Raw genomic sequence first — 27,950 nt, forward strand, 5'->3', positions numbered from 1 at the left:
TTACGTGATGGTGGGAGTCTTCAGCGAATCATAGCGTTCATAGGTAGGATACATACTAGGTACCAAGGTACCTAACATATCCAAAAGTTATGCAACCCTGCACATCAGCTGGGTAACCAGTTCGATCATTCTCTAGTTTCAAGTGACTGTGTTTTTAATACCTAACACATAACACACCGAAACCCGTCCCCGTTGGCTGGCTGGCTGCCTGTCTGCCTTATCAAGTCATATATCATCTTATTATTTTATAAGTTATTTTGTATCACTCCTCACTCCATCTCCAAGTCTTAAAGCCTGGAACTCTACCTACCTAAGACCAATCCAAACCTACGGCTTCCTCGGTATCAAGTAGATAGCAAAGTTTCATTCCACCTAGTTAGGTATACGGACACCGGATTCGATTTATCAGTATCAAGTAGGGATGGAGGCCGCGGCCTCCATGTGCCTTGGACCTCCAACGGGGTCGGGAGCGGGAGTAGGTTCAACGGCGGTTATCGCAACGACCGTCGTGACTACTGTTGCGCTTATCTCTCTTGCTCGACGAACGCTGCGGCCCGAGAAGCGCGCTGTCATCCCCGGCCCTCTAACTACTACCTTGCCCAAGCTTTCTGACGCTGCCCGCTCTGAAATTCCTTATCAACCGGACACCTTCCCGGGCGCTAGGGATGTAGTCACGCCGGTGAGTTCTCTCTACCTATGTGATAGGCACGATTAGAGCACAAGCTAACCTGAATTTCGTAGTATGGCAATATTCGTGTATACGAATTCGGACCCGAAGATGGCCGCAAAGTATTATTCCTCCATGGAATCAGCACGTCATGTATGACCCTTAAGTCCATCGCCATGCCGCTTGCCGAGAAGGGATGTCGTGTCATGCTTTTTGTAAGTCAACTTATCCCCTGGAGTGAATTTATTAGACCCCTTAAAAGCATCAAGCTTACATATTTTAGGATCTATTTGGACGAGGCTTCACCGATGCGCCTGCCGACGTGCCCTACGACACAAGGCTGTTCGTCACTCAGATACTACTCGTACTAGCATCTTCCTCGTTGCCGTGGACCGGAGACAACGGCCTGAGTATCATAGGGTACTCTCTCGGCGGCGGTATTGCCGCCAACTTCGCCGCCACCTTCCCCCACATGGTCGAGTCTCTGGTGCTCCTCGCCCCCTCCGGACTCATCCGCCCAGAGAACTTCGGGCGCGCGAGCCGCCTCGTATTCATGTCGGGCCTCGTCCCCGAGCGTCTCCTCGCGTGGCTCACCAAGCGCCGTCTGCGGCACCCCATCGCCTCGTCCGTATCGAAAAAGGTCCGGAAATCTGTTAGCGACGCAACAGCAGCAGCAGCAGCTCCTCAGACCCCGCTCCACAGCGAAGCCAAGAGGAAGGAGGACTACGTCGACGTCGCCGTGCAAGAAGCCGTCGACCCCGTCGAGGAGGAGGATGTGGCGGCGGCACCCCCGACGCCATTCGAGCGCCAGGTCCTCAGCTACGTGCACTGGGCGCTGGACCTGCACCACGGCTTCGTGCAGGCCTTCATGTCGACGATCCGCCACGGCCCGCTGATGGAGCAGCACGCGTACTGGCGGCAGCTAGCGCGCAGAAAGCCCGGGACGACGGCGGTCGTGCTCGCCAGGGACGACAGCCTCATCCAGAAGGACGACTACGCCGAGGACGCCCTCCCGCTGCTCGGCGGCGGGGACAACGTGTTCTGGCGCGTCGTGCCCGGGTCGCATAACTTCCCCTTCACGCACGCGGCCGAGGCGTTGGAGCAGATATACGAGTTCTGGGGCATGGAATGAAATAGAGCTAGAGAGACAAAGATATAGAAAGCGTTGCGTTCAGAGTAGGTAGAGGGTGGTTAGCGTAGATTACTAGAATATCTTCTCCTTTTACCACGGCTAGTTAGGCACCTAGTGTAGTAGTTACGACGATCATGACAAGAAACGAGGACGGAGGATTTTTTTTAAAAAAATATATGGTTAGAGGATTATATTATTTAGAAGATCATATGCAATATAGTTACAAATTCGATTACAATCCAGTTAGGTTTTAAAGAAGCATGTCGTGATTTTCCGCTTCCAAAGGAAGGGTTAGGAGGTAGGTAGGAGGTAGGTAGGAGGTATTTAAGGGGTAACTAAAAGTTGAAAAGGAGAGGCAAAAAAATTATTGGATTCCTGGCTTTCGGCGTTCTTGTCATAATCCCATGGCCGTACTTATGTACTGCATATAGCAGTACTCCAGCATTCGTATGCGCGGGGACGAACCAAGGCGGGTGGGGAGGCCCAAGCAAGGGGAGAAGCTCGAGATGGTATACATTGAGCTATTGAGGCCTTGGCGTCCCGAGACCTCAACAAGCTCGAATTGATTTTGGACATCATAACCTTTCGTGCGACGGGGTGCAGTTTTTTTTCTCTCTTTTTCTTTTTCTTCCTGGCGTCTGGCATCTAGCGCACCGTTCGTTCCCAGGCAACCAGATGACCAACGTGCAAACACACTCACTCCCCCTCCCCCCCTTTTTTTGTTTGCCCCCCTTCCCTCCCTTGCTGAGATTAAGAGGTACCTAATGCTCAAGCATCCATAGCATCCCGCCCATTCAACAAGATGATACACGTCGAGATAGCGACCGCATCATCGAGCTCCTCGGCGTTCAGCACGAGGACGGCGTCCTTGTCGAAGCCGAAGCCGGCGACGCGCGCGACCTCGACGCGCTTCTGGTTCAGGCACTTGTACAGGATGCCCACGCGGCCGCGCGTCATGTCCCAGAAGTACGGGATGCTGTTCTTGACGAACGCCTCGTGCTTGTCGTCCTCGCCCTTGGCGCTGCCCCCGACGGGGCACATCTCGATCTCGTGCCGGGAGTGCTTGCTGCCCGGCGGGAAGCGCACGCGCGACGAGTCGAAGGACACGAACGTCATGTTGAGGTCGCACACCTTGCCCCCGGACCGCCCGTCCACCATCGTCTTCAGCGTGCGCATCATGTTCCCCGAGGACCTGATCTCGTAGGCCGGCGAGCGGTCGCTTTGGAGTTGCTTCTGCGCCGCTTGCTCCGTTTCGTCTAGGAACGCGTGGTTGAAGTCTCCCGAGAAGGGAGCCCGGATTTGGCCCGTCAGATCGATGATCTTGGCGTCCGTCTTGAAGTGCACGCATCCCTTAAGGAAGAAGACGCGAGTTGGTTGGAGGACTACATCCTCGTTGATGGGGAAGTCATCTGGGTGGAATGGGTGACCCATAGCGCTTATAAGACCTCTTTTAAACGAGAAAACACCCGTTAAGTATAATATAAGTAAGATTCGATATTGGGGACTAATGGTAATCTCTCTTCGCTTCCACCTCTTTTATCCCCTCCTTCTACTTTGCTGTTAAATATGGAGTTTCTGTTTCGTAAGCGGCTTAAGAAGACACTTCGAGTTATTAAACAGTCTGGCCTGGTGGTATCTGTGTACTATCTCATGTATAACTTTTAATTAAGTTAGATGTAAAAGCGTGGAAAGTAGTATGGAAAACCGGCGCCGCGGTTGCTTATAACGGGTTTCCGTAACACGGGAGTTGGGTGGGCCCCCGTCGCGGAATGTGACGTCACGGCCGGCCGCATTACCTGATTTCAAGGCGTGGCTGCTCACCACACACCCTGCTAATTCCAAGTTTTTCAAGTGTTGAGAGATGGTGGCCACTGGCGTCACCAAGTTCTATACGAGCCTTATTACGTCCATCGCATAAGTTAGGCGATCTCGATCTGCGCGGCTTATTAGGTGCGTTGGGGGGCCGGATTGTAACAAAGCAAGAGCTGTGATACATATCTCTTAACCATGTTATTCTCCTTGCTTAAGGCGAAGGTAGATTCTAAAGTCGTTTTATTCCTAGGAGTTTAGTATCGTGGTATTTAAGATATTCCCTCGGAAACCGACGGAATGGTAGAACTTACATTGTTCGTACGTAATAAGTACCTAAACTTTGCGCAATTACTACACACGGCCTGCAACCGAGATATATGCTATATTCGGGTCCCGGGTTCACTTCTTATGCCTAAAGCGAATCCAGCTCGTCGAAACAATATGAATGGCGTTTTGAAAAGGAGTTGTAGAGAAGACTTGTAAAAGTCTGCATTAACTAGTGGGCACTTTATCTGGCGCTTATCAATAACTATTGCCGATAGAATAATCCCCGTGGAATGCCGAGGAGAACACCACCTCGCAGGTAGTATCGAATGATAATGGCCTAAGGCGGCCATGCTAAGATGTAGCTGTAACAAAATAAGCGTAGTCTAGATTCGTGAATTAGTATCATCTCCAAAAGAAATGCAACTTACTTAGTACGTAGTCCCTCAAACCCGCTTTCCTTGGAAATTGAGGTCCCTTAAATATCTCAAAGGTTCTGTAACAGGTTTGCTTGAGCACTCCCGCTCAGCTCGACGACTAGTCTATGCAGGCGTGCTCTTGTGTCAATATGGATGTTACCAACGACTTTAACCCATATAGGGCAGATGGCAAGCTCGTAAGTACCAAGCACCAAAAGCTTGTGGCATAGAGACTAACTTAATACGCGAGCATAGCACGGCTTTGTTTGTGTCGTAACAGGCGCCTCGCAGCCTATAGGTGCGGCCATCATTCTAGAACTAGCAGGTTGGTTCGATCTTATTGAACATCGATACCTTTTTTTTTCTTGGAAAACTGATGATGATGAACCAGTCCACGGAGCGGCCTGCATATATGGTAGATTTAAATCGAGACAGCTCAGCTGGTTAGCTTGAAATACTAACAAGGACTAGCGTGCGACAAGACTGCCAGCTCAGATTTATACAAAGAACTCGTCTATAGAGTGGGAAAGGAATCGCCGAGCTGCAAAATCATTCCATATCCTTTCCACGTCGCTAAAGAAGACGAGACGCTTATCTTGATAGACGAGGTTCTCAACGCGTTTGGCAGGTTAGACGTCTGGGTCTGTTCTTCCGGACTCCTGGGACCCCCTTCGATTGAAGCTACGACGCCAGACGACCTACAGAAATGCTTCGAGGCTCATTCCTTAGCGCCTTTCTTCGCATTGAAATATGCTCCTGCTGCGATGGCCAAGTTTACGGAGAAAAGGGCTTATCCCAATGCTGCGCCGAAAAGTCAGAAATACGGTAGCATCATTGTCATTAGCAGCGTCGCGTCAGTTTACGGAGGATGTTGGGGACCGTGCTATACTATGACATCCCACGCAGCTCTCGGTGTAGTGAAGGCAGGCGTGGCGAGTCTTAAAGGCACTGGAGTGAGAATCAACTGCGTATGTGACGCTAGAATTCGTCGCTGCTCTTCGAGGCTCGAGCTATGTCAATGATCGAAGGGGGTTTAATAGACAATGCTGATCCAAATATGCAGATATCCCCAGGACAAATCGATATTGGCGTGGATCTTCAAGGGGTAAGTAAGTCCGTTACCGTACCATAACCAAAGACGTGTGAGTAACCTTGTGTAGTTCGATATGCAAGGAATGACATCCCAATTCCCGCCGGCTAGTCTTCAAAAACCAGAGGTGAGATAATCGAGATGTGACGGTTCGGAATAGACTCGATTGATTAGTTGTTATCTAGGTGCAAAAAATGACAAATGGGTTAGAGAGAGCTGGTAAACCTCAAGAGGTAGCGCGCGTTGCTGGCTTTCTAGCCAGTAGCTTCTCATCCTATGTCACGGGCGCAAATCTGATTGTAGATGGCGGTGCATCGTGAGCTGCCTTTACTTTCATTTACTCTTATCTGTGGAGTGTACTGAGCTAATCACATTTATTACTATAGTGTAATGAATCCATTGACGATTCCGATATGAAGGACGACAGCAGGAATGAGGCCTGTGATGTGTCTCATGATTAGGTACTTTGAAGATAACATTGAATAAGGAACAGTGCTATCAAAATCAAGGAGTATTATGAATTATTAATGGAATGTGTGAAATGTGTGAAATGGGAAGAGATTATGTTGAAATGAATGTTAATGGTTTAGCAAGGAATGAAATAGTAATTAAACCCATTTGCCGTTTGCAGTTCTTATCGCAGTACGGTCTACTAAAATTTATATTCTAATAGGCAGGTACTTACGGCAGATAAGATAGGCTAGGTACTACTCGCAAGCCCCATCTATAATTATATAAAGTTAGATACCTGTATCTAAGATTCTAAGTAACGTTCTTACTAAGGAATTTACACTTATAATAAATATAATTAATTTCATTTCATTTCATTGGCGGTTATTTGCTCTTTGGCTTTATCATTTCACCTAGTCGAGGGAGAAAGAGAAAGAGAAGCACAATGCCTCTCCAGCACCAGATCATCTCAAGCGCAGACGAGACGGCAGTCGAGTCCGTATGTCAGAAGTACGGTCTGACGACGGCAGAGTTCAACGAGCTGCACAAGCGATGTGTTGCCGCCAAGTCGACGGCCTATTGTCCGTACAGCCAGTTCCGAGTCGGCTCGGCTATTATCTCTGTCGACGGAGTATACTTCAACGGGGCAAACGTCGAGAATGCGTCGTACCCGGTCGGCACATGCGCCGAGCGCGTGGCTTTCGGCAAGGCGGTGACTGAGGGACATCGGAGGATTAAGGCCGTGGCTGTAGCCACTGACATATCTCCCCCGGCAAGTCCGTGTGGCATGTGTCGCCAGTTGTAAGTTTATAATCATTTAATATCTCTTCTCTTTTTTTCCTTTTCTTTTTTTTTCAAAAAAAAAAATGAAATAAAATAATAAGCTAGGGTATGTGTTGGCTCACTAGAACTTCAATCGCAAAAGCATCCGGGAATTCTGCGACCTCACATCCCCGGTTATCATGTTCGACAAGGACGACAATTTTACCGTGTTCCGTCTAGAAGAGGTAAGTTGGCCAACATTTATATCTAACCATTGAAAGAGACATAAGCTAAAAGCGGTGTAACTACCCAGTTACTGCCTTTGTCTTTTGGACCTGAAGCACTTCCACCACCTGGATCACGGACTGTCTAGAGAATTATATTGGAGGGGATCGGCATGTCGAAATTATTTTATAAGTCTGGGGTTTCTGTGTTTGGTGTGGGCGTCTCAGATGCAGCTTAATAGTTATGTTCTTATTCAGTTCAGTTGTTGAAGGTCCGCATGTTTTCAAGGATTATCTCGATGATGTAAACTGAGCTGGATGGCTAGGTGCGGGGATCTGCAGCAGCGAAAAGATGCATTATAGATCCAATAGATATCAAGGTTAGTGTAAGTTCTATCACGTATCTCTGTAGTGTTATATTACGGATAGAATATAGCGCTTTAGCTTTACCTGGACAGTCGAGTGCAACAGCCGAGATATGTGCTATGAATCTGACCTAGTTCATCTTACACCGATTCCATCCGCTTCGATTACTAGGAGCTGTTCTTATTAGTCTTCTCGCCTGATGATTCATACACAGAAATACTGTGTAAGTTAAACCCCGGATAGGGTGCACCTAACACGATGTTAGCTAGGACTTTTCCAATCTCTCAGAGTCTCGTTGAAATTGGGGACTGCCTCCCCCGCAAGCCACCATCCCCGCAGCCCCGGGAATTATTGCAACTAAAGAGGTTAGACGATCTCGAACTTCCAAGCGCGCCAACCAGCATGCTGGAACGTCGGTCCGAGAAAAGGTTAGCTCGAGCGATTCCATGCTTTTCTCCCGCCTCCGCAACTTCGTCCTAACGGGCAACATACCCCGTATCCGCTGGCTGGAGTAGCATAGTGCGGAGGCCCGCAGAGTCTGGAGCCGCGCGATGATTGGCAAGTCTCGGGGTCGCTGTAACATCAGAGCGCAGGATGTGGGGAGACTGTATGGGCTAAGTCGTAGGAGAGCACCGCGTTATGGCTAGACTTGCTTTTGAAGGATCTCGGAAACTGATGGGGAGGTGACGTCGAACCCCATGGGCAAAGCTTACCTAGACTCAATTTCTGCACCTATCACAGCAGCTCGTCCTCTTGTCTGCGCATCCGTATTGCTACCCTACACCGACGGCTTTTGAGAGCTCCTCATACGGATTATGGTCCGACACGCGCTGTCACCCCTGCACGGTGGAAAATCACCGAAGGGGCCCAAGACTTGTCCATGCTACATAGTAAGCGTACAATGATCGAGACCAGGAGCACTTGGGTGTCATTGGGACGTATGCAAGTGAGCTTTAATATATGAAGGGCTCACTCCACCATCGTAGACTATTGTCCTTCCCCCAGCTACTCTTCTTGTTCTTGTTCTTCTTTGACTTTGACCTACACGCGTCAAAGCTTGTTTTCCTCCCTTGTGACAAATCCTACGAGGAAAGCGATCAAGATGTCGAGGTTTCCAAAGATCAGTATGTTAACACTAGCCTACCTAACCTATATAACCTTTTTACACGTGTAATGCTTACTCGTGCTCAGCGAACACCTACTTCATGGCGGTTATCGCTACCGTGGGCGGTATGCTCTTCGGTTTCGATATTTCATCCATGTCTGCCATCGTCATTACCGACCAGTATATCGACTACTTCAACAATCCTTCTGGTGTCACTCAGGGAGCTATCGGGTCTGCTCTCGCCGCTGGATCTATCGTTGGTAGTTTGATAGCTGGTCCTATTTCGGATAAGTACGGCCGACGTGACAGGTATGTCCCAATTACCCGCTAGTGTCTGTTTGAGTTGAATCTCACATTTACGTAGTATCATGTTTGCTTGTCTTTGGTGGCTAGCTGGAACTGCAGTTCAAGTTGCTACTAATGGTGTGGGCTCGTTAATCGCCGGCCGTATCCTGAATGGTGTCTGTGTTGGCATTACCTCTTCTCAAGTTCCAGTGTACCTTGCAGAGATTGCCCCTCGAGTATGTTTGAGACCGCACGCTTGGTATTTCTGGCAATTGCTAACAAGCTACAGGATATTCGTGGCCGTATCATCGTTATCCAGCAGCTTGCCATTGAATGGGGTATCTTGATCATGTACTTTATTGGCTACGGGGTAAGTATTGTCCATGGCTTCCAGTTATCTACTTGGCATTACCGATTCACGAGAATGAGCAATGACTAATTCGATGTTTCAGTGTTCTAAAATCGAAGGCACGGCGTCGTTCCGAACCGCATGGGGCACGCAGTTTATCCCCTGCGTACTGCTTATGCTTGGCCTCCCCTTCCTTCCCCGGTCCCCGAGATGGCTTGCCAAAGTCGGTCGCGAGGAAGAGGCGATTCAGACCCTCGCCAATATTCAAGCCGGTGGCAATAAAGATGATCCGCTTGTCGTCGCTGAGTGGGAGGAAATATTCACTGTTCTGAATGCAGAGCGCGAATCGATTCGGGGATGGAGGAAGTTCTTCGTCAATGGCATGTGGAAGCGAACTCTTGCCGGAATGAGTGTGCAAGCTTGGCAGGTGAGATTTTTTCGTAGTAGTAGTATTATTATTATCACAAGTTGTGACAACGCTAACATTGTAATAGCAATTGAGTGGTGCCAACGTCATCGTGTACTATATTGGATATGTCTTCCTGATGGCTGATCTCCAAGGCGATGTCAATTTGGTTTCTTCAGGCATTCAGTATGCGTTATTCATCATGTAAGTTTTAACAAGCCGATTCAATCCGTTATGACAGCTGCTTATCATACCTAGTTTCACTTCCATTATGTTCTTCTTCATAGATCGTACCGGTCGCCGAACACTCCTCGTACTCGGTGCCATAGGCATGGCTGTTTGCCATTTTGTTGTTGGCGGTCTCCTTGGTACCTATAGCGTCGACGTTCCCGAGGGTGTTGGCGGAAACCACAACGTTGTGATCAAAGTCACAGGCTCCCCTGCCCACGGCGTCATTGCATTCAGTTACCTCCTCATCATCGTCTATGCGCTTACTCTAGCTCCTGTAGCTTGGGTTTACGCTGCTGAGGTCTGGTCTCTCGGGACACGTGCTACAGGAATGTCGCTCGCTGCAGTAGCGAACTGGCTCTTTAACTTCGCCTTGGGACTATTCACCCCGCCAGCATTCCTCAACATCAAGTATAAGGTGTTCATCATCTTCGGTGTGCTCTGCATATGTGCAGCCATCCAAGCCTGGTTTACGTACCCCGAAACATGTGGTAAGACTATTGAAGAAGTTGAAGTATTATTCGCCAAAGGAGCACCACCGGCGTGGAAGACTAAGAAGGGTGGCTCTCGTCTTGAGGCTGAGATTCAGGCTGTGTTAGAGCGCAAGGATGGAGTCTCAGTCGTTCATACTGATATTCATCCGGAACTCCAGAAGAAGGGAACGGGTGAAGTAGCTAAGGAGAAAGTATATCGAAGATGATGATAATCATTTCGATAGGGTTAGCTACCAGGTATGTATTTAGGACCTAGGTAGACTAGCTAATGCTTTCTGTTCTTGTTGAGTTTCATAAGCGAAGAATGAATGTTAGCTCATATACAACACAAATCGAGCATTATTACTTGTCATGGCTTTTTAAATGGACTGACATTGCTGTTTAGTCGTGAATCATATACGTATGCGGAGTGATTGGTGATTAGTTCTACAAGAAGTTGTTCGGAGTACACATAACAGGTATTACCTAAGGTACCTAGGTAAGCTCCAATGTTATAGGCAGTGTTACCTTCCATAGTCATAGGTAGTTGTTTTCTATTTACCATTCCATAATACGTGTAACCATAAAGTTGATAGGTGTAAATGATAGGTGTAAGTGCTAGGTACCTAGGTACCTGTAGTTAACCCCTAAACTTACCTAGGGTACCCCGTTCTTTTGGGGAATCCGGTCCCTTGCATGTGCAGATGCGTACAAAATAGGCCAAGCACGGAAGAGGAATTGCCCCACATCAAAAACCGTTCGGTTCCCCTTACCCAATTCCTCACTCAAATTCCAACACTTGCACCGATTTGTTCCAGAGCTCAATGCGCCGTTGCTCGGTGCTGTGTATGTACCTGCCGTTGTATCTCCACAACTTTTCTCCTTACCTTAGCTGCTTAGGAACAGGTAACCTACCTCTTTTTTTTTTAATCTTCTCCATATTCAAAGCCGCATTGGTAAAAATCAGCTGGCGATAATCTTCATCCACTTGGCAAAACCAATACACACATATATACATGTGTTATTGGTGTGTCATGCATGGTAACTCGTTAATGTGATTATGTATTTGTAGTGTCTTGTCGAGAGCTTCTTTAGCCCTTCACAGCCAAGTCGCGTTGGTTTCATGCCGGTTTCCCCTGCGATTGACCGCTATCCCCGCCCTCACGTTCGCAAACCCCGTCCGATCGCGATTTTACTACGATAGTTATGGACCAAGCGGACATACCGGCGTTGCTTTCGCGGCTGGCTAGCGACGAAGATGCCGCCCGAAAAATGGCAGTTTTCAAGCTGCAATCCTCCATAAACGACCCCTCCTTCGCCGATGTATTCATATCTTCCGGCGGTCTAATCATATTACGACGTCTAATCATGACTACCGGCGGCAATACTCTCGCATACTCGTTGCAGAGCCTTAGTCGACTACTTGAGGTTGACATGGGTTGGGATATTTTTGAGGGCCCAACTGCAGGGGATCTCGTCGAGCGCGTTGTCGAACTCATTGTCACGAATCCTTTGGTCAACATTCTTCGAGGTGCTATGTCCATTCTCGTCGCACTTGTTAGCCATTCACAATCTTCCTCGGGTGCAAGGATACCCGTATCATTTGGGTTTCGCGCATTAAAACCAGCTGTCGCCGTATATCCACAGTTCTTCGACCTCGTCATCCAGCAATTACATTCAGCGGACCACGCTCTTTGCGCCAACGCACTCATGCTGATCAACGCGCTCATAAGAGATGCTGTCTCAAGCGAGCCTAACCTCGACAGTGGTAAGACAACTGGTACCGGGGAAGAGTGGCCTAAGTTCATAAGGAGGCTACAGGATTTAGGCCTAATCAAGGCGGTATACAATTTGATGCAGAGTTCGGCATTACAAGATCTTGCGCACCCACTGCTGGAGTTCCAGTCTCTTACGAAGGTGCTGCTTCAAAAGTGGCGGCAAGTTCAGGTTGATGTCGAAAGACCCGAACATAGGAGGGCGTTAAAAGGACTCCACCTTGCCAGCGCGCCAAATAGAGATCATGCGAACGGCGTAGGGAAGGTCGAAGAGCTCCAAGAATCCGGAAAGAAGGGTAGCAGAAGACATAACCCCGAAAAATGGAGGAGGCTCGGTTTCGAGACGGAGAGTCCGGCGGCAGAGTTTAACAATACGGGGTTCCTTGGGCTTATGGATCTTGCGGACTACGTGCGAAAGAACGAGGATGGGTTTCAAAAGTTACTTCTGGAGCAGTCTACCAAACCACTCCATGAACGGTGTCCCATTGCCAGGTCAAGCTTAGCAGTTACGCTTATCTTGTACGAACATTTTGATTGTGATAAATCAGAAATGGAAGATCTAAGAGGATATCAACTGACAGACGGAAAGCAGCAAGACAAGCTTTTCCGGCCGTTGCTTCTCCAATGGTCTAGATTACATACAGCCGGGCTAAATGCATTCTTCAAACTATGGAAATCTACGGGAGCGGAACAAGAAGATTTTGAGAAAGTGGCCGAATTGGTTCGTATACTTGTAGACCAGGTCGTAGGACAGGCTGGTCGATCGAAAGACGTCTTGGAGGTAGAGGATGATCTCGTTGAATACGACCTTGGGCGGTTACGTGAGCTCCAAATGGAGCTCCTAGAAATTTCATTCGACGACCAATGGGGCCAGCATCTTTACAAGGTGCGCGAAAGTTTAAATCAAGAAGCCCTCACTTTTATCAAGGAACAACGTGTACGGTGTCTCTTACAAGGTTCATGGTTTTCGAAGCCAGCAACGCGAAAAGACGACCAGGGGGGTAATAGCGCACCGAACCGTCGTGCAGCTAATGGTACACTCTGGAGGTACGCCAAGCTGTCTCACAACCGCCGATACTTGCACTGGGCCGATTTTGCGTTCCGAACCGGTCCCGAACCGAACTTGGATGCACTTGGCGAGAAGGTAGACCTGCGGGAAGTAAGCTCCGTCGCATCTAATGTATCGGTCCCATCCGGTGATGCGGGCGGTGAGACAAGCAACACCACAAAAATCACAATTTTTGGTTATCTCAACCCCGACGAGGCTAATAAAACCAAAGACGTGAGCGAAATAAAAGAGGAGCCATTGTTAACTCTCTATCCTCTGAACCACAGTCTGGCATCGGAGTGGCTTGACGGCTTGCTCATGTTGCTAGGCCAAGCCCCGATAACAGCAGAGACTAATAAGCTCATAAAGCTGGTAGAAGACTACGGCATGAAGATCAGACTGCTGAATGTCCGGATGGAAGCCACTTACATGGGCCCACCGGAGGGCGCTGGCGCGGTGCCGAGTAGAGAGAAACTGGATGACGATTATTGGTACGAAATTTAATATGGTGCACCTTGGACGTATCGTCATATTGGTCTCTCAGTTTATGGACATACAGACGCAGACTCGCCCCGCAGGGGATGGAAGCTTTTTACGGTAGTTTATTTTGTCTGAGGATACCACGCTTTGTTTTTGTGTACGATTAGAGTATATACCCACGACTGAAGTAAGAATTGATAATATACCTTAGGTACCTGACCTAATAAATGGCTTGTATGTGCGTAAGTTATTTGATATGATGATGTCGCTCGCCTATTCGACGAAAACCAGAGATATGAAGGATGAAGAGATCAGCGTGGGTTGATGCCGATGGGAAGAGGAAAACTGGGGGATGGTATGAGATGCAATGAAATCGGATGGTTTATTTGTGGTAGATCCCCTATCCGCCATATCATCCAAGGCGTTATGCCTACCACTAGACTAAAGGGAACGCATGCCACTCATTAATCCAATCTCCATCACCCGGCCATATTCTTCGGAAGATGGGCTTGATATCCCAAGGAAGCTCCCAAGTAAGCGATGCCGATTCTGATTCCGATTCCGACAGCTCAACAACCTCCTCCTCATCATCTACTTCCGCACGGCGTACCTCGAGAACATCATCGTGGCCAGATCTCTCCACAATCCATTCCTTCCCGACCTCGCGCGCGATCCAGCTAATGCCACCGTTGAGCGCACTTGTTCCGAAGTGCCCACCGCGGGTTGCTTTCAGCGAGAGCCGTTGTAAAGAAGGGGTTTCCCCCTCTGGGGTAGCAGATAGAACCGTGTTGAAGACCGCCTTTGCAAGCTCGGCGTCTACGGCGGAATTGATAAGCGCGTCGCGGATGTGTCCGTTGCGGGGCTGCTTGTCCGTGTCGGAACCAAACTGGAAGGGTTCTGTGTCGAAGGCGGAGAAGGACGGGTCGGATGGCGCGAGATCTCTCGGCTCGCTGTTGTCGTCGTTAGAGCGGACAAGTAGGGTGTAGTCTGAGACGTCGAAGGTCAGGCTGAGACTCGATAGATGCGGCATGCGGCCGATAGCTTTCAGTACGGCAATGTCTTCGCCCGGTTTGTTCCAGGCGCGCCGTATGCTGGTGCCGAGTTCTCGCACGTGTTTGCAGCGATCGGTTACTAGTGCAATTGTGCTCGAGTCGAACACGAAGCGGCAGGGGTTGAGACTTTCGGGGATCAGATATAGAGTGTGTAAGGTTGAATCCAGATGATCCAGGATCGCCTTCAGGGCTGATGGCGGTAAGGTTCCTGTGAGACGAAGATGCGACAGGCTTGGGAGGTTGCCGATGAATGTCTGCAATGCGGCGCTATAGTCGTCGCTCATGTCGAGAACTACTAGCCCTAGCGAGTGGAGAGACTGCAACGGAAGGTTGATCAAGGTTTCGAGAGCTTCTCGATCAACGAATATTTCCAAGCTGAGTGCGCGCAGTTGGCCAAAGTCTGTGTGACGAGCCCATGTCTGGAGGCTGGTTGCCTCTGCACCTTCGTTTCCAGCCAGTTGCAAATATTGCAATTGTCCGAGTCGTTCACCGTCGTGTGGTTCAAGTCCCAGGTCCCAAGGTATCGGACTTGGTTCCCCAAACGGCGACGCTCCTCCGGTGGAGGGCCAGGAGATGCGGAGTTCTCGAAGATTTCCACCAGGAGAGCGTAGAATGTGCTGGACCAAGTCCTGGATATTACAGGGCTCTTTTCTTTCCAACCATATCGTCTGAAGGCTTGGAAGGCACAGGACCGACCATATGGAGTAAGGGTCTGCGCCAAAAGGTATATGGAGAGGCTTCAAATGGAGGTTGCAGCTGGGAAGCTGATGGCGGAGGAATTGAAGCAAAGGCGGCGCCAGTGGAGTGCTAGTCTGCCACTCCAGGTCGGAGAGCGACGGAAGCTTGCGAAGGAAGTCGATCAGAACTTGGGCTTCGAAATTTGGATTAGGTGGCTGCTGTGCCCCCCAGTTCCCTAGCGAAGCTAGCAACCTAGAATCTCCCATTTTGATCATATCGTGCTCGATTTCGGTTGAGAATGCTGCGGACGCCCCTATCCTGACGCGTTGAGGCGTTCCCCACGAGTGCGTGCTCTCCAGAATTGTTGTCCATCTTTCTATTGCGGCTTTGTAGTCTGCAATTTCGATGCTCACTGTTTTGTATAGTGCTGCCATGATAGTATTACCTTAGACTTCGATTTCACGCGCGCGATTGCCTGTGCCCTGTGCTGTGGGAATAAGGTGGTGTTGAGGTGGGTTAAGGGTTATTATAACTTATAAGGATTCCCCCTCTTTTATCCGCGCCGCCGTAAGCACGTTGGTCACTGGTGTGCAAAGCTGCTTTGATCCAATCAGCAACGAAACTAACCTCCATGGATGGTGTCATGATTTATGATATTTTACAGATGGCTTAGTCTTTAGAACTAGATGAAGTTTGGGTTTTCCATGGCATGTTTGTATTCTACATATACAAGGTATGGTATCAAGTATTTTAGCGACAGTTGCTTCTAATAGTCTCGCGTTCTACCGTAAACCAATGCCCTTGCAGTTACAACATTACAACACCACGTTATATAAACCAACGCTTTTCTTTTCAGCGGCTCACCTTACCTGTCCTGTACTTGTTCTCCCAGAATAGCCGCCATGTATCCTTGCCGTCGTATCTGTTAACACTGGTAAGCATGAAACTTAGATGAAAAGGGTAAACCAGATAGCTTGCTCACTCGAAAAGCGCCATTCCCTTTGCATGCTTGGGATTTACGAATTCCTCCCAGTCATCGTCGTGACCTTCAGCTTTCTCGGGTTGTCCCGCTTGGTTGATCTTATAAATGAGACGCTTGTAACCAGTCATGGCGAGCCCACAGCCTCGAATCCTACCTCTTCGACGAATTTCCTGATAGAGAAGCTGTTCGTACTTTTGCCTGTACTTGAAATCCATGCTATTTTCCTGCAACTCCTTCCCCTTCTTCGGCTCATTCAGGGGCGTCATTATGTACATCATCGAATTGTCGCCTTCTTGGTCAAACAACGAAAAGTCACTAGTGACAATGGCTTTATTAGTACGGCGTAGCCTGGTGGCATGGTGGTATGAAACTATATCATGAGACTCACATAGGATCCCCCATTGGTGGTACGTAGCGATGATTTCTTGCTATCCTATTATTTCTATCGAAGGCCTCTGGAGGGTTGTACGGGTTGGCAACCGGGGCGCCTCTAATTGCGTTGACGACTCTCTCGATGAATTGTTGTCTACTAGTCCCGGTGACCACATCGTCGCCGTGGGTAGAATATGTCTCCCAAAAGTGTGCCTGCGTTCGCAATTTAGCTTTCGTCTGCATAATTCTGACTGGGGTAATTTACTATGTAGATTGCTCTCTTGGAGATGATGGCAACCATAGTACAGCCGTGAAGACCCGCGGTGCCGTAACTAAAGGCCTCGCCCTCGAATTTTCTCATGTATTGGACGGCCGCGGGAGTGCCTGCGGCGAAGAATCCAGGAGGTGAATTAGGACCTGTAAGTACTCCAATCACATATTTTGCTGCATCTTCATTGTTATCTATGTTTTCTGGAAATGCCCTTTTGGCAAGCCTGCTTTCGGTGGCATTTTCGTTGCCGTCGATGCCAAGAAAGAGTGGTTGGTAGATATTCCTTGCCCTAGCATGATTCAAGCCGCATGGTGAGTTGAATCTTTGATCCAAGCTTCTTGGACCTAGACTGCCACCGACAGAGACTTCGCAGAATCGCGTGCACTGAAGACCGGGATCTGACGGGTCTACGTCCCCATCAGCACGACCGTACAGGAAGCCGTGATGAAAAGCTACGGGTCTAGCTGCGCATTAGAACAGTTTTGTCATTCTGAAGTGCTCCTTGACTTACTGGTAAGCCCTGGTTACCGTCACAGCAAAGAAGTACCAAACAAGAAGCAAGGACTGAAGATAGCGCGCCATGACCGCAGCTGGATTGGATGATAGAAACGGCCGGAAAGCCGAGAGGACTGTGTTTTCGGCAACGAGGCAAGTGGACTCTCTTGAATAAATGCTTCCGCTCTCAGAGGGATTCACAGGAGCTTTCTATTTCCTGCCTGAGTGCCGACTCACCCCAAGTTCGTGAAATAGTCGTTCCATTTTTGCGGGCTTACATCCCTGGCATGTAGTCTGACCTGCAGATCTACCTGCCTCTATCCTATGAATATTCCTTCATTTTCGCGTATAATAGCCTCGAGCATATGGTATACGTGAGAAATTTACTCCGTACGTCGGCTCAGCTGGACGGGGCGGTGATATGATAGGACTTGTTTAACCTTCTAGTTCCAGCTAGAGGATGGCCTACCTAAAGTTTTGTTGGTAGAATTTTTAAGGGGATACGACCAACAGCTGTATCCAAAGTAATATTAAAGATGTCCTGGCGTCCTCCTCTCACAAGTCGGTGGGACCAGCTCACAACATCTGCTAATATTGAAAAACCATAAGTACCAATATAAAAAAATATTTGCACCCTTTTTCCACTTCTTACATAAGGCAGAATTTTAAACCAATATATTCACCGAAAAATTAAAAAATGCTTTGCCTGTACACAGTTGCACAACTTTTCCACATAATATATAGCGCAGAGGGCAGCGAAAGTAGCTCCCCACCAAATTCCCTATATCTATCTATAGATAATTTCATTAACAACGAAAAAAAATTAAAATAATAGTTAAAATTAAATTGACACTTCTTAGGGTGGAGCCATCTTAAGTAACCACTGTCATATAATTTGCCAACTCTATTAGACCCTTTTCGCCGAAGTCCGGGACCAAGCCCCTCTAACAATTAAAAAATAATAATACCCCGCACCCGCACACTTGTTAAAAACTTATTCACAATCTTACTATTAGGCCAAATTAAGACATTAATAACAGTATTAAAAACCTTTGCCACAAAATCAGAAAACAACTTTTAATTATATAACCCTAATACCATAAGTAACTTCAGGTTAAATATTAAATATATTTTCCTTATGTACTTTAAGTACACATTAGATTTTAAGCTTTTTATTAAAAAGATTGAGGATTTTTGCAGGTTCAAATACTTTTACGCAATACGCGAAGAATATCAGGACGGCACACCCCATTACCACATACTAGGTAAGTGGACTAAAAAAAGAAACTTCCGCAACCCTTACGCATTTAACATTAAAGGTTTCCATCCTAATATCGGAAGCACCAGAAATTGACTAGCTGCATGAAAATATCTTTATAAAATTAAGGGCAGATCCGTACATATTGGTGGAACAATGCTAATGCCTTAAAAAGCGCGCACAGATACTAAAGCAAATTAGTGGGAAAAAGCAATTACCTTTAATTTAAAGGACAAATTCTTTTCCAAATTTACAATTAAAGTTTTACGCAACTTTATATTATACTTCAGGAGCATTAAAAGTTACGCCAATAATAAGTTTAAACTAATTTTATTAAATTATTAAACTTTTAATTTAAAAGGTATATAAGTTTTGCCAAAAGAAATTAAGGAATAAAAGGCTATATATTTAAATTAAAAATAAAGTTTATATATTAGCGCCCGTTATTAGTTACATAATATTAACTTAAATCCAGCTTAATTAAAAACATTGTGCTTATTTGGGGATATATGCCTGTTTAAAATAATATAAGTAAAATCATTAGGCCCATATTATTACATAAGCAGATATTAAAACGCTGCTTTAATAGATGAGTTTAAAAAATATATTATTTTAAATAACATTCCTTTAAGCAATACTAACATGCTTTAGCATTATAAGTAAATCATTAAATGCTAAACAGGGTTTAATGTTACTAATAAGTACATACGGAAGCGGGACTTCCCGAATTAGGGCCTCTTATGTATATACTTGGCTAACTAAGACCCACAAGATTACGTGGGGGTAGATAGAAGATGGTTAAAAAGGAATTGTATTTTTATAAAAATGCGTACCTTATTGTTTAAAGAACAACCGATACACATTTCAAACAACTGGGATTTGGAAAACATATTAGAGGCCGTTGAAAAAAATATAAGTTTCTAATAATAGAATTTCCTTAGATAATTATAAATATTTATAAACTTAATACATTAGATTAACATTATATAACTTTAAAATAAATGAACACATTTTGAGGGGTTTGTTTAAAGGCCTTATTAAGCCGTAAGGCATACGAACTACTAACCTTAATCCTAACCCTAACCACTAACCTGCATATCACAACATATTTCTTTAATAAAATATATAATTAATAAAAGTTAGAATTATTTCTATATAACATTTTTAATAACCTTCGTAACAGCATTTATAAATAAAGCATTAATAGGAATGCGCCCCCTAAAAATATTATTAAGATAAAACAAAAGCCCATCCTCCACCTAATATATTGTAATAAACATATCTTAAACTTTTAACACCGGTAAAACAACTTTAAGATCCTTTATAATTAAACTTGTAACCAATTCCGTAACCTTATGCAAAAGAACTATATTAAAACGATAAAAAAACCGCACCTCGCACTTCCTCTTTTTCAATATAAGTTTATTATTTAAATCCATAATAACATCCTTATCCTCTAATTTTACCGGCTCCATTTTCAATATAACACCAATTAACCTATTATAAATAAAACGTTCCACATTAAAATAAAAGATATAAATAAAAACTATAACATTAAAATTATAATTAGTTAGAATTTCCTTCTTAATACAATATAGCTTATTCGCATTACCGGTCCGTACCTTTAATCACCTTATAATTAATAAAAATATTTTAAAATTATGAAAGTGCAATATATTTTTAACATTAAAATAATAAACCTTATTAAAACAAATATTCCAAATAAGTTTTTTTAATATAAACCGAAAAAATATAACGTAACAATTATTAAAACTAAAAGGCATTTTATTAAGGTTATTAACCAATACGCTAATACCGGAATTAAGATCTAACACCTTATTAAACCTAACACCCGCTAAAATAATATCCTTTATAAAAGCAAATTAATTCTTTTTATCCTCCGTAACTTCAAATATAAAATATATCCAAAAAACAGTACTTTACTAAACTAAAACACATATATTATATAATTTTAACATATTAAATTTTATTATTACCTTTAAAGTACAAATATAAATTTTGTTATTAACCCTTTAAACATTTATAAAAACACCTGTACCAAAAAGCAAAAATCCTATATCATTATTATTAATATATACATTTATAATCAATAACAAACCATCTCCATCATCTACAACTGCAACACAAAAGTTCACCCGATATAAAGTTCCCCTCCGTAAAATCTGCAAAAGGTTCCTCCTTCGGAAATCTTTCCGAACAAACGGACGTTACGGTCCTCCGATATACCCGTACGCTATAGTAATTCAAGGGAATAGGAAAAAAGGGGCTTTAAATCTAATCCCCAATAAATCCTTACCTTAGGACAACTCTTGTCCAATCCCTCATATAACTCCAATTCACCTCCAGGGGGTTACAACCCACACATAGCCGCGTACAAAGCAAGTTTCTGGCGGTACGCCTCAGTACAATCTTCGTAACATTTGCTAATAATAAGCCAACCGGGGTAATACCTACGCAAATCCCAATCCTCCCTATCCAACAAAACAAGATTAATAGATATAACCTCCTCCTTAATAACATCCCCAATCTCGTTAGGATAAAGAGGCACGTACACCCCGAAATCACTTAAGTCAACAGGCGAAATACCATTATGCACAATAAGCTTATCACGCCGCGGAACCCACATACGCAAACCATAAAAAACCCGGGTAATGACGTAAAGGAACACAAATATATCCAACCAATTAACCTTATACTTAATAACGCTGGAAATACAAACATTAATAATTTATATATCAAATTGAACGGAACGCCGCTCGCGAGGGGTAATAACAATAACGCTAATAAACTTATCTAAATTACTACCTACCTTTAAAATACATATTAAATTAAGGAAATAAAAACAGAAACAGCAAATACCATATTTATAAATATCCGTAAATTAATAAACTTAAAAATAAATAGTTTTTCTCCAATAATAATTTTCAAAAATTAAATAAAAATTAAAATCTTCAACAAAAGGAGGTTAAGTAAATAATACTAACCCGGGAATAATAGGAAATAATATATATAATAATATATTAACAAACAAATTAATAAAAAATATTAAAAATAATATTAACAATAATTCCCAACATAAAAACAGCATAAATAAATATAATAATCAACTAACAGGGGCTATACTTCAAGGCAACTTTAAAACCTATATTAAATACAATTTATAAATTACTTAAAATAAAAACAAATAATTACATTAACATTAATAATATAATAATTAAAATAAATTATATTGCAATTATAATAACAAAAAATTAATTATATAATTTATACTCGGATATAAAATCTTTTATACACTCAAAACTAATATAATTTCTAAACTTAAAAAGTACCAAAAATATCTTAATTAATAAAGCAATTAACAATATAACCACAATATTATTAAATTATATTTCTGCACTAATACGTAACTGCGCACAACAGGTTACAACCGCGTTTTAATCTCGCTTAGCAGTTAACAGCTATCCATATGCTGCCAATCCCCACAGGGCGAAACAGGGTTGCTAAGCAGTTGTCCTAAACTGCTTATCGGGCAGGAGTCCTACTCCGCGCGTCCAATCAATCAAGTTGCCAATAATTCTCTTGGGCCAGATAATTCAATCTTAACACTCCGGACGCCAAACGCCAACGCCAGGACAGTAGCATTGGCTTAGTAGGAGCATCAAGATAAGGTGTATAAAAATCAATGTAACATCAGTCGGCGGACTAAGCTGACCGGCAGTTAATAGCTTGATAGTGGGCTTCCTTATGGATAGAACTTTTGTAAGACCAAATCTTATACCAAGCTCCGACGCGTGACCCTTATACGGCTGCTATGCTTGACAAGGATGGTTCAAAGGCGCGTGGCAGTATTATGATCCCATTGCAAAGGGAAAAGCCACGCCTAGATCTTGATATTCGCAAAGCTGCATCTAAACGTCCTTGCAACTCCATGGAGCCGGCTCACGTTCAGGGATGCTTGGATATAGATGGAACCTTGTAGTGATGAAAAATTCTACAAGGCACATGCAGTCAGCATCATCCCGAAGAGGACACTAAGATGGCTGTGGTCGTAGATGAGACGGGCTACACAAATATATCAGCCATGACTTTCGTCCCAATGACCACCCAGATTGACAAGCTTCAAGATGGTCTTTCAAGTGCCTAGTCGTGGCGGCGGAGCCAGCAAGATGGCCCAGTGGACGGCTATGAGCCTCAACTTTGTTCATCTGTTTATCTTTTGTGCTTTCTTCCCAACTCTTTCTACCACTACTCCAGTGTCATTTGTCAATAAGCCTTGTCCTGTTCCTTGCGATGACAACCCCCCTGAGCTATGGACGACATATCACGACCTGCTTGACCTCAACGCATGTGCAGGCACGGTACTGTTTCAAACACACTTGTACAATGGCCTGGAAGATCCCAAAGTAGGGACGTTTTTCCGCTCGTGCATGGCATCCCAAGCTCCGCAGCCTAAGGGTGATAATGCGGGCCGGATCGCAAAAAAGCGCAAGCGACAGTTCTTATCGTTCAACACCACCGCACCTCGGTCTGAAAAAGTACAGGTGGTGTCGGGTGAAGGATCGCGAGAGCTTTCGATCGAAGATGTGCAATCGGCTCTGACAAGCCTCAGTGCTTATATCGATAGCCACGCTACCGACGAAGACTCTCCGCAACTGCCGATGCTCGCTACCTACGCCAAAAGAGGCAATGTCTTCGTTGGCACGTATGTGGGAATGCAAGTGGAAAGACATGCTGCGGCTACGGTGGTCGCTACTTTCTCAAAGCAGTTCTCCCCCACCACCATTGCCGCTCAAGCTTGTGGTTCCCCTGAATACAACAAGACCACTTCTCTTCAGGTCTTTGGCATCGTTGTGGACTCGGATGCTAGCTTGGTACAGAAAACTCTTCGCGACTGGCACGAGGCCAGGTGTCTTAGCAGCGGCCAACTGCTTGAAGACGCGACCATAGACTTCGTGTCCGGCGCTCTTATACCCGTTTCACCACAGAAGCCAGAAAGTTTACAGGGACGAGATTCGGAGCTTAGACCACGTGCAACGTGCAAATACACCCAAGTAATGTCCGGTGATGGATGCTGGGCTTTGGCAGATCGATGTGGCATAACGCAAGCGCAGCTTGAAGCCTTCAATGGCGGAAGCAGTTTCTGCACAAGTCCAAATCCCAAGGTGCGTTTTTTTCTTCCTTTTAATAAGCTACTCGAGGTACGCAGCTCATGTCAATGTATAGCTCGGGACATACGCCTGTTGTTCTGCTGGAGATCCACCAGACTTTTCTCCTCAACCAGGACCCGATGGTACATGCTACACCCACCTCGTGCAAGAGGGAGACACTTGCTGGAGTTTAGCCGATGCCCACCATACAACCATCCAGGCTATCGAGGATAGCAACAAGAAAACATGGGGCTGGGCGGGTTGCGAGGGCATACAGTTAGGCATGAACATCTGCTTGGGTCGCGGTATGATTACTTGATTTGCTGCTCTCTCTCTGTTCTTAATGCTGACCTCTTGTAGGGAACCCTCCATTTCCTGCCAACTTACCAGACGCTGTATGTATGCGCCGACATTCATGGTTGACTGTCAGCTGACACAGAACTTCCCGTTAGATATGTGGTCCGCAGATAAACGGTACAGAGAAACCTACTGATTACACCAAATGGCCGGGCCTGAACCCATGCCCACTCAATGCTTGTTGCGACGTCTGGGGTCAATGTGGTGTTACGGCTGAGTTTTGTACCGATACAAGAGCCTCCACCGGAAATGATGGCACACGAGGCGGACCGGGAGAGAATGGCTGCATCTCCAACTGCGGAACCAAGATCGTGACAGGATCTCCTCCAGCCAAGTTCGAGAGGGTAGGCTACTACGAGGCCTTCAACATCGACAGGTCCTGCAATACCATGCGAGTCGGTTCCATTCCTTCCGAGTATACCATTGTACACTGGGCCTTCGCGGATCTGACCAGAAGTTATGATGTGAGGATCAGTCCATACGAAAAAGACTGGGCTGCTTTCACAAAATCTACCGGGTATAAGAAGGTTGTCTCATTCGGTGGCTGGGCCTTCTCAACGCAAGCCACTACTTTTGACATTTTTCGAAAGGGAGTCGGTGCCGATCAACGGGAGACGTTCGCGAACAAGGTTGTCGAGTTCGTTTCAGCAAATAATCTTGATGGCGTTGACTTCGACTGGGAGGTAAGAAAGCTGACCCGAAACAGAACAGAAATTAAGCTGACCAAACTTACCTGATAGTACCCCAGTGCACCGGATGATCAAGGAGAAGGACTCCCCCTGGCTGGGCCTGAGGATGCGAAAAACTATCTGGAATTCCTTCGTCTCGTTAAACAAAAGCTCCCAAGCGGGAAAACGGTGTCTATCGCCGCGCCTGCCTCGTTTTGGTACTTGAAGGCCTTTCCTATAGATGGCATCGGAGAAGTTGTCGACTACATTATTTATATGACTTATGATCTGCATGGGCAGTGGGACTACGGCAATTCACACACGTCACCTGATTGCCCTAAGGGCGATTGTCTACGAAGCCATATCAACCGGACCGAGACGGAAACTGCACTATCCATGATTACAAAGGCTGGTGTACCTGCGAAAAAGGTGTTTGTCGGGCAGGCGATGTACGGTCGAAGTTTTAAGATGACTACCCCTGGCTGTTGGCAAGAGGGCTGCACATTCGTCGGTCCGGTTAGTGGTGCTAAACCTGGCCGCTGTACCGGTACTCCTGGATATATTTCCAACCTAGAAATCCGAGAGATCATCTCCAGCGGGCAGCACAAGATACAGCAGGAACATGACCCCATTGCAGGCGACATCTTGATTTATGACGACACCGAATGGGTTTCTTGGTCGGATGTCGCGTACTACAATGAGCGCGCTGATTGGGTTCGCGGTCTCGGTTTTGGCGGTTTATCAGACTGGGCTATTGATCTCAACGTGACGGGTCCCGGCGGCGGGAGCCGTGCATTGGACAACATTGTCTATATTGATCCTGTTGTCTATACGAACCAGGACCCGCTGGTGCAATGTAAACCGCCTTGTCTGATCGTAATGCCACCGTGGACATTGCCTTACACCACAACCATCTCTCGGCCGGCTGGTACGTAAACTCTTTCCGAAACGGCTCTCACCCAGGCCTGGGCAAGCTACTCTTCCCCGTTACTAGAACTTGCACTGACATATACTGTAGTCACGGAAACCTGGACGGACGAATGGAGTTACGTCGTCACAAACCCTGGCGGAGTCACGTCTACGGAATATGTACAACATGTCACAAGTAGGCAATATCCTCTTGATCTCATTTTGCTCCCCAGGAAAACATGTTACCTGTGCTAACTATCTTGATAGCTACCACCATCACAATCTCACCTGTGTCGACAACGGAAATTCACGTGTCAAACTATGAGTGGACCAACAGTAACGACCGAAGCTTTAATCTGACAAGCAGTGTCCTTTTCCCTGGCATCACACTTACTCAGGGTTCCACTGTAATCACGATAGACGGCAAAACAACCACTCTTACCGGCGTAACGTACACTTACTCACCTGGGGCGTGGCCACCACACACCAAAAACCCGTCCAGTTCGCCGGGTGCCACTACCACACCAACTACCACACCAATACCGCTGCCACCACCACCTCCTCCTCCTACAGGCTGTAGCACATGTCCCGGCCGCATAACAGTCTCGTCGACAAGTGGCACTGCCAGTAAGTCTAAACTCACGTGAAAGGTCGGAGGGAGACGCTGACGATAGATAGAACCTTCCTGCACCCCGCCTTGTACAAAGCCGGAATTGGATGACGACCACAAGGGCGAGGACAATGACAACGATGACGACGACGACGATGACGATGATCACAGTGGTCGCGGTGGTGGTAGTAATGGTATTGTTCCTCCTTGCCTGGGCGTTGACTGCACGCCGTGCATCTGGCCTCTACCATGCTGCATCGGTTTCTGCGGCGGCGGAGGTGGCGGTGGCGGCGGAGGTGGCGGTGGCGGCGGAGGTGGCGGTGGCGGCGGAGGCGGAAATCCCAACGATCCCACGAAAACTTGCTCAACAAAGACGGCCGTGACAGACTGCTCCGTCGCGTGCTCGGTGACACCGGACGGAGCTACGCTTTCGACCTCGTGTTACACCACAACATGCAGTGAGACCTCGGTATGCGAGTCTGTTGGTTCGACGACGACTTCGCGCACAACTTTGGCTTGCCCGTCAGTGCCAGAGTACACTCCCTGGTTTGGCAACCAAAATCCTGCAGACTTGCAAGTCTTTATCGGCGATGGTGGTTTTGGAGGGTACATCATCGAGACGGGAACCTGGACTCCAGATGGTGGTAGCAGCAGCAGCAGCAGCACATCGACAAAGCCGTCAGCTACGCCCACCAGCAAACCCAAGACGCCGCTAGAGCGGGGACCCATCAAATGCTTCAACGAGGCCGACTTCCCCGGCCATGCCGACCTTCAATCTGGGGACCAGGACGATTTCTCGACGGCTTTCAGCAATCTGCGATCCCAGATGGGCGACGACGACTCTCTCGGGCCGGATGGCCCGACCGTTACACTGCGCCGCACCGACCGCCACGGGGTCAATTACGATTTTTCTTGCAGCTGGGTTCCCGGCTGCGAAACCACGGTTGACAAGCAGAGTTTTGGCTTCCCGCTTGGCTCGCCCAGCCTGATCACGGCGTATTTGCTTGTTCGGGAGGATTTCACTAAATGTAAGTGGTCGTCCTCTCTCTTCCACCGCAGTCCCTTATACCATACCAGTCCTTGGACATACAAAATAAGGACTAACAGTTTTTTCTCTAGGCAACAACGGAGGTGTCGGTGGGTCATGCCAGGCTGGATGTTTGCTGTATACGTTTGAGGGCGGGAGAGGTGACGATCCAGGTGACGATCAGTGTGGGGACTTTGACTGTCGCGGGTGTGGATCGCCGTTCGATGTTCCTGAGTGCCAGACGTGTTGCAATGATCTTTTCGGCAATTTGGCGCTCGCTGGTAACGGCAGCACGAATACCGGCCTCAGCATTATTGACAACGGGCTACCATTCGGCAATGAAAGTATAGCACGAGCGGGAAGAGCGCGCTATCTGTAAAATAGGCAGATGTTTCTCACGATAGAATATTCATAGCAATTTCCATCGACCCTTTGATGAAGCTCTGCGCAGTAGGAACCATTTGTATTTACGTAGAAACCACTTTGTAGCTAACCTTTATGAAAAAAAAGGAGTAAGCATTTGATACAAGATGCGATGAACTGGTAATTAAAGCTTATATATTTCCTCGGCTTTAAGCCGTTTTGAGCCTCCTTAATGGAAATAAATACTTAAAGTTATATGGTTGATAATTTACTAAAAAATTTCCAAGCTTCTTTATGTAATAAAGAAAGTCCGTCAAAAAGCGCTTGGACCATACCTTTTATACTACCAGCGGGGTTGCTTTTTAGGTCTCCACTTAATATGCAGCTCAATTACTTGTGTACTGC

At 46.3% G+C, this 27,950-nt stretch overlaps 10 protein-coding genes across 10 annotated transcripts; 7 read left to right on the forward strand and 3 right to left on the reverse strand.

Annotated features, from left to right (window-relative positions):
- On the forward strand, positions 1-2,183 carry F4812DRAFT_66737 (alpha/beta-hydrolase). The gene is made up of 3 exons (XM_047939287.1): positions 1-679; positions 742-882; positions 951-2,183. Exons 1-3 carry the CDS (start codon positions 422-424, stop codon positions 1,797-1,799), a joined length of 1,248 nt encoding a protein of 415 aa, XP_047789113.1. The 5' UTR covers positions 1-421; the 3' UTR covers positions 1,800-2,183.
- On the reverse strand, positions 2,184-3,411 carry F4812DRAFT_66738 (uncharacterized protein). The gene has a single exon (XM_047939288.1). The coding sequence runs from the start codon at positions 3,228-3,230 to the stop codon at positions 2,568-2,570; it is 663 nt and encodes a 220-aa protein (XP_047789114.1). The 5' UTR covers positions 3,231-3,411; the 3' UTR covers positions 2,184-2,567.
- A 299-nt stretch (positions 3,412-3,710) lies between these two features.
- On the forward strand, positions 3,711-6,105 carry F4812DRAFT_432856 (uncharacterized protein). The gene is made up of 8 exons (XM_047934569.1): positions 3,711-4,491; positions 4,550-4,619; positions 4,686-4,709; positions 4,766-5,262; positions 5,358-5,399; positions 5,455-5,511; positions 5,570-5,700; positions 5,771-6,105. Exons 1-8 carry the CDS (start codon positions 4,420-4,422, stop codon positions 5,799-5,801), a joined length of 924 nt encoding a protein of 307 aa, XP_047789115.1. The 5' UTR covers positions 3,711-4,419; the 3' UTR covers positions 5,802-6,105.
- A 9-nt stretch (positions 6,106-6,114) lies between these two features.
- F4812DRAFT_66706 (cytidine deaminase-like protein) lies at positions 6,115-7,296 on the forward strand. Its single transcript, XM_047939286.1, has 3 exons — positions 6,115-6,635; positions 6,760-6,841; positions 6,910-7,296. The coding sequence occupies exons 1-3, from the start codon at positions 6,280-6,282 to the stop codon at positions 6,967-6,969; spliced, it is 498 nt and encodes a 165-aa protein (XP_047789116.1). The 5' UTR covers positions 6,115-6,279; the 3' UTR covers positions 6,970-7,296.
- Positions 7,297-7,977: 681 nt separating this feature from the next.
- On the forward strand, positions 7,978-10,331 carry F4812DRAFT_66993 (general substrate transporter). The gene is made up of 7 exons (XM_047939291.1): positions 7,978-8,310; positions 8,378-8,600; positions 8,656-8,812; positions 8,866-8,946; positions 9,029-9,352; positions 9,420-9,535; positions 9,590-10,331. Exons 1-7 carry the CDS (start codon positions 8,289-8,291, stop codon positions 10,257-10,259), a joined length of 1,593 nt encoding a protein of 530 aa, XP_047789117.1. The 5' UTR covers positions 7,978-8,288; the 3' UTR covers positions 10,260-10,331.
- Positions 10,332-11,124: 793 nt separating this feature from the next.
- F4812DRAFT_67325 (ELMO/CED-12 family-domain-containing protein) lies at positions 11,125-13,565 on the forward strand. The gene has a single exon (XM_047939293.1). The coding sequence runs from the start codon at positions 11,239-11,241 to the stop codon at positions 13,357-13,359; it is 2,121 nt and encodes a 706-aa protein (XP_047789118.1). The 5' UTR covers positions 11,125-11,238; the 3' UTR covers positions 13,360-13,565.
- On the reverse strand, positions 13,566-15,593 carry F4812DRAFT_67326 (uncharacterized protein). The gene has a single exon (XM_047939294.1). The coding sequence runs from the start codon at positions 15,497-15,499 to the stop codon at positions 13,772-13,774; it is 1,728 nt and encodes a 575-aa protein (XP_047789119.1). The 5' UTR covers positions 15,500-15,593; the 3' UTR covers positions 13,566-13,771.
- Positions 15,594-15,731: 138 nt separating this feature from the next.
- F4812DRAFT_432863 (uncharacterized protein) lies at positions 15,732-17,994 on the reverse strand. The gene is made up of 4 exons (XM_047934571.1): positions 17,202-17,994; positions 16,685-17,150; positions 16,436-16,632; positions 15,732-16,362 (listed from the first exon to the last, which is right to left on the reverse strand). Exons 1-4 carry the CDS (start codon positions 17,270-17,272, stop codon positions 16,044-16,046), a joined length of 1,053 nt encoding a protein of 350 aa, XP_047789120.1. The 5' UTR covers positions 17,273-17,994; the 3' UTR covers positions 15,732-16,043.
- A 261-nt stretch (positions 17,995-18,255) lies between these two features.
- F4812DRAFT_432864 (uncharacterized protein) lies at positions 18,256-18,592 on the forward strand. Its single transcript, XM_047934572.1, has one exon. The coding sequence runs from the start codon at positions 18,324-18,326 to the stop codon at positions 18,537-18,539; it is 216 nt and encodes a 71-aa protein (XP_047789121.1). The 5' UTR covers positions 18,256-18,323; the 3' UTR covers positions 18,540-18,592.
- Positions 18,593-21,884: 3,292 nt separating this feature from the next.
- On the forward strand, positions 21,885-27,832 carry F4812DRAFT_432867 (uncharacterized protein). The gene is made up of 8 exons (XM_047934573.1): positions 21,885-23,626; positions 23,688-23,916; positions 23,972-24,006; positions 24,064-24,651; positions 24,709-25,564; positions 25,655-25,741; positions 25,813-26,172; positions 26,224-27,832. Exons 1-8 carry the CDS (start codon positions 22,589-22,591, stop codon positions 27,330-27,332), a joined length of 4,302 nt encoding a protein of 1,433 aa, XP_047789122.1. The 5' UTR covers positions 21,885-22,588; the 3' UTR covers positions 27,333-27,832.
- Positions 27,833-27,950: the final 118 nt, after the last annotated feature.

This window comes from Daldinia caldariorum (genome assembly GCF_022478825.1).
Source record: "Daldinia caldariorum strain CBS 122874 unplaced genomic scaffold F4812scaffold_11, whole genome shotgun sequence".
NCBI classification, from domain to species: Eukaryota; Fungi; Ascomycota; class Sordariomycetes; order Xylariales; family Hypoxylaceae; genus Daldinia; species Daldinia caldariorum.